Here is a 12,437-nt window from a genome sequence, read left to right as displayed (position 1 = left end):
CGGCATGCGCCTGTAGTCCCAGCTACTCGGGAGGCTGTGGCAGAAGAATCACTTGAACCCAGGAGGTGGAGGATGCAGTGAGCCAAGATCATGCCACTGCACTCCAGCCTGGGCAACAGAGTGAGACACCATATCAAAATAAATAAATAAATAAATACTATAAATATAAATATTATCCCTAACAGTCAACCTTTAGCTAAAACAAAAATTAGAACTTTACGTTTATTTTATCAACAGCTGCATACAGTACTATTGAGGAAACTAATAAAACAGAGCTAATTGGTTGCTCACTAGCAATTACCATGAACAATCTAAAATTGATTGAAACCCCCCAAATTAATTTAAGATTAATATCTCAAATGCTGGAAATCCCAAAAAGGTATACAGATGTTATATAGAACTCTAGGAGCAAGCCATGGAGAGGAAAATCTGGTGTATCATGAGAAACAGCAGATAAAACAATTTAAAAATTAACTTGGGGCCGGGCACCGTGGCTCACGCCTGTAATCCCAACACTTTGGGAGGCCAAGGAGGGCAGATCACCTGAGGTCAGGAGTTCGAGACCAGCCTGGTCCAGCATGGTGAAACACCATCTCTACTAAAAATACAAAAATTAGCTGGTCGTGGTAGTGCACACCTATAATCCCAGCTATTCAGGAGGCTGAATCAGGAGAATCACTTGAACCTGGGAAGCAGAGGTTGCAGTGAGCCGAGATCAAGGCGGGTGGATCACAAGGTCAGGATTTCAAGACCAGCCTGGCCAACATGGTGAAACCCCGTCTCTATTAAAAATACAAAAAATTAGCTAGGCGTGGTGGCAGGTAATCCCAGCTACTCGGGAGACTGAGGCAGGAGAATCGCTTGAGCCCGGGAGGCGGAGGTTGCAGTGAGCTGAGATCACGCCATCACACTCCAGCCTGGGCAACAAGAGCGAAACTCCTTCTCAAAAAGTAAAATAAAATAAAATAAACTTGGAATATGTGTTTTTTTGTTTTTTGTTTCTTTTTTTTGGTTGAGACAGAGTCTCGCTCTGTCGTCCAGGCTGGAGTGCAGTGGCACGATCTTGGCTCACTGCAAGCTCCTCCTGGGTTCACGCCATTCTCCTGCCTCAGCCTCCTGAGTAGCTGGGACTACAGGCACCTGCCACCATGCCCGGCTAATTTTTTGTATTTTTAGTAGAGATGGGGTTTCACCGTGTTAGCCAGGATGGTCTCGATCTCCTGACCTCGTGATCCACCCGCCTCGGCCTCCCAAAGTGCTGGGATTACAGGCGTGAGCCACCGCACCCAGCCCTGGAATATGTGTTTAGTTACTTCATATATTATTATCAAGAACTGCCGATTTTTAGCCTAATAAGCCAGAATTTAAAAGTACATACAAACCTCCATACTCATTTTCTCCGAGTTGTTTCTAAAGAATGGACTATACGTTTCTTCTAAGCTGTTAAGCACCTCTGGTTCACACAAACGTCCTGTTTCATATACCCAACTACTCTGCATATCAAGCTGCTTTGCAGCATGAATACTATTTTGCTGCTGTTGAAATTGCAACCTGTTTAAATGAACACCACTATCTGCATTTCTACTTGCAGGTGGTCGATAAATTTCAATAGAAGGGCGAGAAGACCCATATGTAAGTGTCACTGTAGGTTTTTTCTGAGATAAAGGATTCTCCTGCACAAAGTTGAGGTCTTCGTCAATGAGATCATCTGGTTCTGGCTTAATATCAATCACATCTTCAGAGGGTGCTGGCTCCCTCAAAGGTTTCACTGTTGACATTAGTCGGGTTGCTGCTCCATCATCATAAGTCTGTCTAGTTAAAAGAACAACAAAATGTATTACAGCCAAATTAGGGCAATTATCTCCAAATCTTTAAAGAATGTTTACTGGAAAAATTTCAATTAAAAAACTGAGGATACTACCTTTACGTATTCCATTCAAAACTACTTTGAAATTGCACTTTCTTTAAACTTCGATTTACTAAATTTGTGATGAAAGATAATCATACTTAGATCTTATCCACTATTTTATTCAAAAAACTACTCACGATCACTTCACTGTTTCTAAAAATTGCTGAGAACAGCAAACTGAAAGATATAAAAACTAATATAAATGTCACATACACAGAGCCATTGGCCCACAGCAGGTCTACACCAGACTCTTACCTGACATTTGTGGTTTTTGACTCCTGCGAACTTGCAGAAACTCTGGAATCTCTTTTTTCAGGTCTCGTGCTAGGAATGGCAAGCGGTGGCACTGCAGCTTCATGCCTCCTCTCATCTCCCCGACTGAAATTGCTCTTGTTTGAAGGCACGCTACTATCAAAGATGTTGGTATCAGAAGACTTCAGACTAGAGGGTTCTGAAAAGAAAAATATAGTCCTTTTAATCTATTTTTATTTTTTATTTTTATTTGTTTATCTGTTTTTGAGATGAAGTCTTGCTCTGTCGCCAGGCTGGAGGGCAGTGGTGCATTCTTGGCTCCCTGCAACCTCCAAATCCCTGGTTCAAGCAATTCTCCTGCCTCGGCCTCCCAAGTAGCTGGGATTACAGGCACGTGCCACGATGCCTGGCTAACTTTTGTATTTTCAATAGAGACGGAGTTTCACCATGTTGGTTGGCCAGGATGGTCTCCATGTCCTAAGCCCATGATCCGCCCACCTTGGCCTCCCAAAATGCTGGGATTACAGGCGTGAGCCACCATGCCCGGCCATCTATTTTTATTACTTTTAAGTCTTTTCCTTCCTCATCACCAATTCAAAAGCAGTATGTTTATTGTAGAAAATTTTAAAAATATAAATAAAAATCACTAATTATCTCAAAGGTGATTTTTCAGGGGAAGAGCATATATACACATTTTTTAAAACATGTATCTTATGTGTGTATATTCTCATGTTATTCTTCCACAACATTATTTTTAATAGTTGAATATTATTCCACACATTGTAATACAACAATTTCGTTTATTATTACTGAACTTTTGTTTTCAATTATAAAATACTGAAATATCCTTGAGGCTAAATCTTTGCACACATATGTAATTATTTCCTTCGGATCAAGTGCACTGCTCCCTCTCCCACACTTAAATTATCTTTGAATTATGTTAAATCTACTGCTCTTAAAAGTTCATAAAAATACGTGCTTTCTAAAAAAGTTCAAATGAACCACTGTTTTGAAAGTGATGGGTTTTTCCCAAAGCACTATGACTTTAGAAAGAAACAAATCATATGCTATAGCAAGCAGAAATTTTTAAAAAAAACAATGCTATGAATCTTACCAGTTGTAACAGAGCGAAGTTTATCTAATACACCATGAAGCCTGAGGAAAAAAACAAAAACCAAAAATAAAGCTTCCGTTAAGAAAGATTTCAATTCAACTGTCACTCTAAATTTATGACATTATATTCAGAGATAATTTTTTTTTTATATTTTTATTATTTTTAAATAGAGACGGGGTTTCACTGTGTTGTCCAGGCTGGTCTTGAAGTCCTGGACTTGAGAGAACCACCTGCCTCAGCCTCCCAAAGTGCTGAGATTACAGGCATGAGCCATCGCACCTAGCTGAGATAAATACTGATAAGCTGTATTTAGTGAATAAATGGTATTAACTTTCAAATTTCACATTTTTAAAAAAAGCTTTGTATAAATCCTACAGAAGTCAATAAAAAATTGTATTTTTTTCTTCACTGTTTTCAACATCTAGCCTCTGCAAAAATATGGGAAAGAATATCATCTGACCAGTCTCAGTCTACAAAATATGTCACCCTGTTTTCTAAGTACTAAAGATTTACTTTAGCTTACAGTAAAACAAGTATCATAAACATGTAATATTGCTTATTATTACAACCATTTAAGCAGCTTATATTAACTGCTTAAATTATATGGTGTCTTGGACAACTTAATTCTGAGAAGTTAAAAAAAGTTATAATCTCAAACTATGCCGTATCATTTCACTCTACTACTTTCAAAACTGATGCTGTAAGGCTGTAATCTTGTAACATAACCTGTTTTGGTAGTTATAAATGAGGTAATTTGCCTTACATCCCTACCCAGTACCTCCCAAAAAATGCCAGAAATCTCATAATGTTTCAATGAGAACCCTAGTCACATGCTACTGTCCCCATGGACACAATTACTTCAAGGCTCCAAATAGTCATAATAGTCTGTTTGGGGCTGGTGTTAATGCACACTAACTTAAGAAAGCAAAGTGCCAAAACGGGGACATCATCCTTTGCATCACTACATGTTAAAGAACTCAATTTATGGCCAGATGAGAATGCTGAATTAATTTGGTTTTAAATTCATTTGGTAGTCTGTTTTAAAAATCTGTCTAAGTATTCCATCAAGTTATCGGAGAAAAGGATCTACTCAGTCACTCTAGAAAAAAAAAATAGTACTCACAATAATGGTAATTTCCCCAGTCAAAAGACCCACAATCTTTTTTTGTGGGGGGCTGGGAGGGAATAACCTCTGGGGACAAATTGTAACAAATGGGTTGGGTCACCCACAGTGAGGCAGCAGTGTATCATAACAACTGATGACCACTATACAATGTTTTTCAAATTTGTGCAATGTATAAACCCAGAGAATTCTGTGCAGAATTTCAAGAAGGCTGATAAGCATACAGTTGCCTACTTGGACAAAAACACCTTGAAGACGACCTTTGGTATAAAGGCAAGAACTTAACCAGGCTCACCTCCCCACTTAGTGCCTCCTCTTGCCATTCAAATTCGGCAGGCCACTTGCTCACTTAACTTCTGCTACATCATCACCTTTCACGGTAACTGGTAGTTCCCAGTCTGAGGGGCCTAATAAAGTATTTCTTCTGTCTATTCTCAGCTACATCATTACCCTCCAGCCCTCATCCTCACTTTACCTCAAACCTGGTACCAGGACCCAGCATCTTAAGTTGAATCTTACTCTTCTAGTCAGTATTCTCAACTAAAGGCATATAACAGTAATTTATGTATAAAAGCAAAGTTGCCTATTTTAAAATTCCAAACTTAAAAAAACTTACAATCTCAAAATATGCTGTAACATTACACTATAATTATCACTCAAAATGAACGTATGAGTTTAATAAAAAGCTTAAAAAGTGAGAAACAGAAAAGTGAGAAACAGAAAACCTTGCCCTGTAAAAGGTAACTCATTGTAAAAGGCAATATAACATGCCAACCCAGTTCAAAAAAACATCTGTAACTGGTTTTGGTGGGGGAAAAGGAACTATAAGACACAGAAGCTGGCCAGGTGCGGTGGCTCATACCCATAACCCCAAGACTTCTGAAGGCCAAGGCGGGAGGACTGCTTGAGCCCAGGAGTTCAAGACCATCCAGGGCAACATACTAAGACCCTGTCTGAACAAAAAATTTAAAAGTTAGCCAGGCATAGGAGTACAGGAGGGAGGGGACTGCAATGGGATGATCACTTGAAACCAGGAGATCAAGGCTGCAGGGAGCCATGATTGTACCACTGTGCTCCAGCCTGGATGACAGAGCAAGACCCTGTCTCAAAAAAAATGATATAGAAGTTTACAAAAGAAACATAATAAGTATAGCCGACATATACTAAGAATTCCTTAGGGAAATGCTACGGACACCTATAAGCACTTTACACGTACTAGCCCATTTGATCCTCAACAATAATTTTATAAAGCAAGTGACTATACTATTTCCATTTTATAGCTGGAGAAACCAAGACAAGACACAGGGCCAGGATTCAACTTTGGCTGTCTGGCTTCAGAGGCTGATAAGGTTTGGCTCTGTGTCCCCACCCAAATCTTACATTGAATTGTAATCCCCACCTGTCAAGGGAGGGAGGTGACTGGATCATGGGGGTGGTTTCCCCACAATGTTCTCATGATAGTGAGTTCTCAAGAGACAGTCAGTTCCCGAGTTCTCAAGAGACAGTGAGTTCTCACAAGTTCTGATGATTTTATGTAAGTCTCTGGAAGCTCCTCCTTCACTCTTCTCTTTCCTGTCAACTTGTGAAGAAGATGCTTGCTTCCCCTTCCACCATGATTGTAAGTTTCCTGGGGCCTCCCCAGCCATGTGGAACTCTGAGTCAATTAAACCTCTTTCTTTTAGAAATTACCCAGCCTCGGGTATTTCTTCATTGCACTGTGAAAACGGACTAATACAGAGGCTGTGCTCTCATCACTCACAAACTGCCTCTCCAAAGTAAACCTAACTCAAGTGTCAAGAACCTCTCTTTGGACAGAATATCAACTCAGGCTTGTGCCAAACTTTGGTCTGAGGCACAAAAATTCAGAAACATACCATACGGTGAATCGAATTGTGTTGTTCCCTAGAAACAGGGACAGGTCCTCTGTCATTTGGTCCTGACTTTTCTTGTTGGCCACCATCACCATAATGTAATCAGGAAGTTCTTCATCTATTTAAAAGGAAAGGTATATCAAAACTTTGTTTCCTCAAAACTTTCTTCTTAAAGTTAATGTGCTTGAAAATACAGATGTAGCTCTAAGCTTTAGAGTCTCAGAGCTTTAGTGGAATTATATTGGACAAGATGGCTTAGCTTTAATTTTTTTCTCTTCATTCCACAGGTATTTCAATTACTAGAAGAATGGAAATTAAGAATAATTGATACTTACAAAACTAAACATTCTGAATTACAGGGTCAAACTTGAGCATGCATTCACTTCCTTGAATCTTTTTAATAATGCTTATTAATTTCAAAGACGCTTATGGGAAATATATGAACATTCCCCAAGAAAAAGAATTGAGTTTAGTTTTAATTTGCAATGTTTCAAAATAACACTCATTTCTCAAGTGAACATCTTTACCCTTGCTAAAGGCAGGTTTCAATTACTCACGGTAACAAACTTGTAGCAACATCGAATAAACAAACAGACCCAAAAGCTCCACATCATTTAAAAAACTCAATTTTAACATTAAATAATGTCAAGTCAATGCACTGCTTTACCCTCACAGTGGTAATCCTACAATGATTATAAGGGTGAGGTCTAGGATAAAAAAAAAAAAGAAAAAAGAAAAAAGGCCGGGCACGGTGGCTCATGCCTGTAACCCAGCACTTTGGGAGGCCAAGGTAAGCAGATCACAAGGTCAGGAGATCAAGACCATCCTGGCTAACACGGTGAAACCCCGTCTCTACTAAAAATACAAAAAATTAGCCAGGTGTGGTGGCAAGCGCCTATAGTCTCAGCTACTCGGGACACCGAGGCAGAAGAATGGCGTGAACCCAGGAGGCGGAGCTTGTAGCACGCTGAGATCCTGCCACTGCACTCCAGCCTGGGCAACAGAGCAAGATTCTGTCTCAAAAAAAATAAATAAATAAATAAATAAATAAAATAAATAAAAGAAGCCAAAAAACACCCTCCCAGTGGTAATCCTACAGTGATTATGAGAGTGAGGTCTAGGATTTAAAAAAACAAAAAAACAAAAACCTCAGTAAGAAGAGAAGGAAGCAAAAGCTGTTATCAGGAACTCTAATCTCTGACCCCCAAAACTCCATTCGAGTTTTTTGTTTTTTTTTTTTCTTTTGTGACAGAGTCTCGCTCTGTCTCGCAGGCTGGAGTGTAGTGGCACAATCTCGGCTCACTGCAACCTCTGCTTCCTGGGTTCAAGCGATTCTCCTGCCTCAGCCTCCCGAGTAGCTGGGATTACAGGCGCCTGCCACCACGCCCAGCTAATGTTTGTATTTTTAGTAGACACCAGGTTTCAGCATGTTGACTAGGATGGTCTCGAACTCCTGACCTCAAGTGATCCACCCACCTCGGCCTCCGAAAGTGCTGGGATTACAGGCGTGAACCACCGTGCTGTGACAAATTTCTTTAATACCTTAAATACTTGTAATATTTCTATGCAGGCAGAAAGGTTCATTTCAGAAGTACTTTTTTTGTTTCAAAGAAAAATATAAAAAATGCAGTTCAAGTGTTGAGAGAATAAAAGAATAAATAAATCTTGGTTCAGCTTCATTTTCTCTGAGCCTCAATTCTCTCATCTGTTAGTCTTCCAACAATCCTGACAACAAATTGTTTATGAAAGTGCCCAGCAAATGGTGGTAAGTACTCCATAAATTACCAATTCTCAAACTGTTTGGTCTTGGGCCCCTTCTCTGGTTTATGCAGGTTCTATTATTTATGGTGTTCAAAATTAGAACTGATCATTTTTAATTAAAAAGTATCTATTAATTCATTAAAAAATACATCCATCACGTGTTAATCACAAACCCAAGTATATTAACACAAGTAACATTATTTTTATTAAATTTTCCAAAAACAAATTTAGGCGAGGCACGGTGGCTCACACCTGTAATGCCAGCACTCTGTGAGGCTGAGACAGGTGGATCACCTGAGGTCAGGAGTTCGAGATCAGCCTGGCCAACACGGTGAAACACCGTCTCCACTAAAAACACAAAAATTAGCCAGGGGTGGTGGCAGGTGCCTGTAATCCCAGCTACTCGGGAAGCTGAAGCAGGAGAATTGCTTGAACCTGGGAGGCAGAGGTTGCAGTGAGCCAAGATTGCACCACTGCACTCCAGCCCGAACCACAGAGTGACACTCCATCTCAAAAAAAAAGAAAAAAAAAAATTTACTGCAAAGACTGGCCTTGTTTCATATTTTTATATATCTTGTTCTATGTGCTTATGACTAAAGAACATGAAAATATCTGGTCTCACAGATATGCAGTTGAAAAAGGAGTATTCTGATAGTCTTTTCAGATAAGGTGGATATTCTGTGACACTACACCAAAACTAAACAAGTGGTAGCTTATTAAATGTTAAAGCAATGTGGAATGTCAAATACATCAATGACCATTTTGAACTGCTACACAGAAATCCACTGACCCACCCCACAGTTTAAATAAATCTTTAATCCATGCATAATTTTGTAATATTATGCATTGGTTATTTAGAAAAGATTGGTTCACTTAGCTACAAAAACCACTGACACGCTGATATATTTCATTATGCAATATAAAATAATTATTTTTTAATATCACCATTGAGCTGGCCAGGCGCGGTGGCTCACACCTGTAATCCCAGCACTTTGGGAGGCTGAGGTGGGCGAATCACAAGGTCAGGAGTTCGAGACAAGCCTGGCCAACATGGTGAAACCCTGTCTCTACTAAAAATACAAAAAATTAGCTGGGTGTAGTGGCGGATGCCTGTAATCCCAGCTATTCGGGAGGCTGAGGCAAAAGAATCGCTTGAACCCGGGAGGCAGAGGTTGCAGTGAGCCAAGATCACGCCACTGCACTCCAGCCTGGGCAACGAGTGAAATTCCATCTCAGAAAAAAAAATAATAATAATAAATTTTTTTTAAATCACCATTTAATCAGAATTTTTTTAAGTAGTGGGAAGCTGTGAAATTCATGGAGGCAGGCTCAGATTTTCCAAAATTCTAATTTTCATTTGAAAGCTCACATGTGATTGGCAACAAAGACTATGGATTCTTTTCTTTGCTCACTTTCAAGTAAATAACTGCCAAATATCCTAGTGTATGTAACCAGTTTGTCAGTACTTTGAAGTTAAAAATGATGTTCCCTGAAAGAGGTGGCTAGCTTAGTTCTCAACTCAAATGATTTTCCTCAAAACAACCATATTTCAGTATACAATAAAAATGTTTTATGAGCATTTCTATTTCCTCACACTGAATACTAAGAAGATAAAAAATATTTTGTAAACCCTGGACTTCACATCTTCACCAGACATTTTAAGTGTAATCGGCTTAAAAAAAAAAAAACTACAAAGGGGGAGTGATTTGAATATGATTTCATTATGGTGTTACTACACTGACAAGTTTTATCAACCATTAGTTTTACACAATCCAAATACCACCACAGTGAAAAATAACAAACACCATCTTAGTATTAATATGAAAACAGTTTTGACTTCAGAGGCCCTTGGAGTCTCCCACACTTTGAGAACCACTGTCATAAGTGGTAGCTATTATTTTTATAGGAGGCACCAGCTTTGGGGGCAAACCATAAAACCTTGCTCAAGTAGGCAAAGCCTCAGTTTCCTTGTTTACACAAAGATACTGCCACTTACCTTCCAGGGTTCTCGTAGGGATTATCCTGAGTTAATGCATATACAACAATTAGGCACAGTACCTGACCCAGAGTAAACACACAAATTATAAAAGAATAAAGAGAAGGAAAAAGCCTTACTGTTTCAGACAGAAAGAGGGAAAACATAAAGAGATCGGAAAATAAAACTCACTTAACCATTACAGAAGCAAATGCCAGAAAGCATCAAACATTCATATCCAAAATCAGAGTTCTAAAAACAAATGTCAAGAGGAAAGTAACAAAAATAGGAAACTTTAAACAGGCATGGTGGCTCACACCAGTAATCCCCGCACTCCCAGCACCTAGGGAGGCTAAGGTCAGATAATTGCTTGAGCCCAGGAGTTTAGACTAGCCTGGGCAACGTAGCGAGACTCGTCCCTAGAATTTAAAATGAGAGAGAGAGAATAGGAAAAACATAAAATAAAATTCGGTCAAACATTATGTAAAACGTGCCAGAGCCTTAACGGAGGAAACTAAATTTCAAAACACCATAACAGAAGGAGGTTTGGGAGAAAAAAAAAAACGGTTGCAAAAAGATGATAAAGAAGTAACCAGGGAGTATAAGATTTGAAGAAGGTAAAAGGGAGTCTCTCCCAATGTCCAAAGTACGGTGAGAAATATGCATTCACTAAAATTCAATTAGCTGCAAACTCTAAATTCTGTGAGACTAACAACCAAAAAAACACTTACCAACATAAGCTCCTAATTCTTGTAATTTCCCCTTAATGGCACTCTGAGAGAGAAAGAGCAAACGTGCATGTGAGAAAGGCGGCTCTAGGAGAACAACACCGGACTCTGCAGCGGCTGAGGCCACTTTGCTGGTGCGCTCACCTCCGGATCCCCCGGGCGGGGGCGGGGAGGAGCCTCGCCTGCACCGCCCCCCACCCCACACCCCACTCCAGCTCCGGCCCCGCGGCGCCCACCTCCCGCAGCGGACCCAAAGCGGCGCGCGGCGCCGCGGTAGTGGCTCCAGCCAGGCCTGCGCCCGTCTTTCCATTTCTCGGCGGCTACTTCAGCCGCAGCCCCGCTCCGAGGCCGCAAATGTCCCCAGGCCCGAGGCGGCCTGGACGAGGAGGAGCCGCAGCCTGCCAGGAGCGTCCACCGGAGGCCAGGCCGCGGCGTCCACCCGGGCCCACGGTCTCCGTTACTCCGACAACCGCCCGCTCGCCGAGACCTGGCTTCCCACCCCCGCCCGGCACGGGCCTCACCCGGATCTTGCGGCTGATCTCGGTGCCGATCTCCATGGCTCTACGGCGTGCGGGAACTCAGCACAGCGCGGCGCTTGGCTTACCCGGAGGCTACTGCGGACTCCTACCCCGCAGCCGGGCCACCACCGCCTCCTCCTCCTCCGTTCCGCCCCCGGCCGCGCAGACGGCGTATCCCCGCCCCCGCCGGCACTGCGCGCCGGAGTGAGCGCGCATGCGCCCGTGTCCGCGCCTGCGCACGCCTCCTACCCGCGAAACCTGCGCTCAGGCAAGGAGGGCGGCGGCGTGCGCGTGCGGGTGGCCTTGCCGCTCCGCCTCCTGGATCTTTGGTTAGTCTCTCTGCTGGCCCTCCGCTTATTCATTTTATTCTCTCTTGGATGGGAAGAATGAATTAAATGTGTAGCAGAAAGATCTTGGGCTGTGATATGAGACGCGAGTTCAAATCCAGCCCTCACTCACTGTCAGTATGGTGTCACTCAATGTCCAGGTATTTCGACTTTTCTTACCTGTAAAATGGAGTCCGCCGCTTAGAGGTTGCACTGCAATTACCCTTGAAGGGAAAATGGACTATCTAGAGCAACAGAGCCAATCCGTCAAGTCTTTGACTACGCACTACCGTGGCCCTCCTGGGTTTGGTTCTGCCTTCCTTCTCCCAGGCCCACCCATGGCCTCTCCCCGAGACGAATCCCATCCTCCTGCTTCTCTGAACATCCTCCGTGGGACAACACTTTTGTTCTGAGGACTTAAGTTGTCAACTCTGTGCTGATAATGACCGAATTTTCCATCAGCCGTGAATTCTCACACAAACCCCACTCCCAAATTCTAAGTGACTACTCTTATTTTCTCCCAGTTCAGCACTTAGACAGAAGTCGCCTTCATCTCCCCTTCCTCCACTCAATAGGTTACTACTCTTGATTCCCCTATTTGTATCGATAGCCGAATTCTCCCTATCCCTGATCACAAAACCTGGGAAACAGAGGAGGCACAGAGAGGTCTCCTTTCTCCCTCATATCCACTAATTCCTGAGAGTGGTCTCTGTTATCCATTGCTGCCTAACAGATGGCCACAAATTTAGCAGCTTAAAACACAAACGTTTATCATCTCATGGTTTCTGTGGGTCAACCTCACTGGGTCCTCTGCTCAGGGTCTCACAAGGCTACAATCGAGGTGTCAGGCAGGCTGTATT

General features: G+C 41.9%; 1 protein-coding gene across 12 annotated transcripts in view; it reads right to left on the bottom strand.

Annotated features, from left to right (window-relative positions):
• ZC3H14 (zinc finger CCCH-type containing 14) overlaps window positions 1-11,475 on the bottom strand; it is a 49,368-nt gene extending 37,893 nt beyond the window's left edge. For 7 of the 12 annotated variants that reach the window (XM_054447764.2, XM_054447765.2, XM_054447766.2 and 4 more), the window contains exons 1-6: window positions 11,255-11,458; window positions 10,737-10,779; window positions 6,273-6,387; window positions 3,276-3,316; window positions 2,165-2,360; window positions 1,383-1,812 (exon numbers count right to left, since the gene is read on the bottom strand). In XM_054447764.2, coding sequence (XP_054303739.2) covers window positions 1,383-1,812; window positions 2,165-2,360; window positions 3,276-3,316; window positions 6,273-6,387; window positions 10,737-10,779; window positions 11,255-11,290 — 861 coding nt within the window. In that variant the 5' untranslated portion in view covers window positions 11,291-11,458. Of the gene's footprint in view, window positions 1-1,382; window positions 1,813-2,164; window positions 2,361-3,275; window positions 3,317-6,272; window positions 6,388-10,736; window positions 10,780-11,254 lie in introns of all 12 variants that reach the window. The other 5 variants (XM_054447771.2, XM_054447763.2, XM_054447772.2 and 2 more) reach the window with 1 other exon arrangement.
• Between the last annotated feature and the right edge of the window lie 962 nt (window positions 11,476-12,437).

Source organism: Pongo pygmaeus, chromosome 15, assembly GCF_028885625.2.
Source record: "Pongo pygmaeus isolate AG05252 chromosome 15, NHGRI_mPonPyg2-v2.0_pri, whole genome shotgun sequence".
Lineage (NCBI taxonomy): Eukaryota > Metazoa > Chordata > Mammalia > Primates > Hominidae > Pongo > Pongo pygmaeus.
The sequence above is the reverse complement of the archived record's forward strand: the minus strand, read 5'-3'. Positions and strand labels throughout refer to the sequence as shown.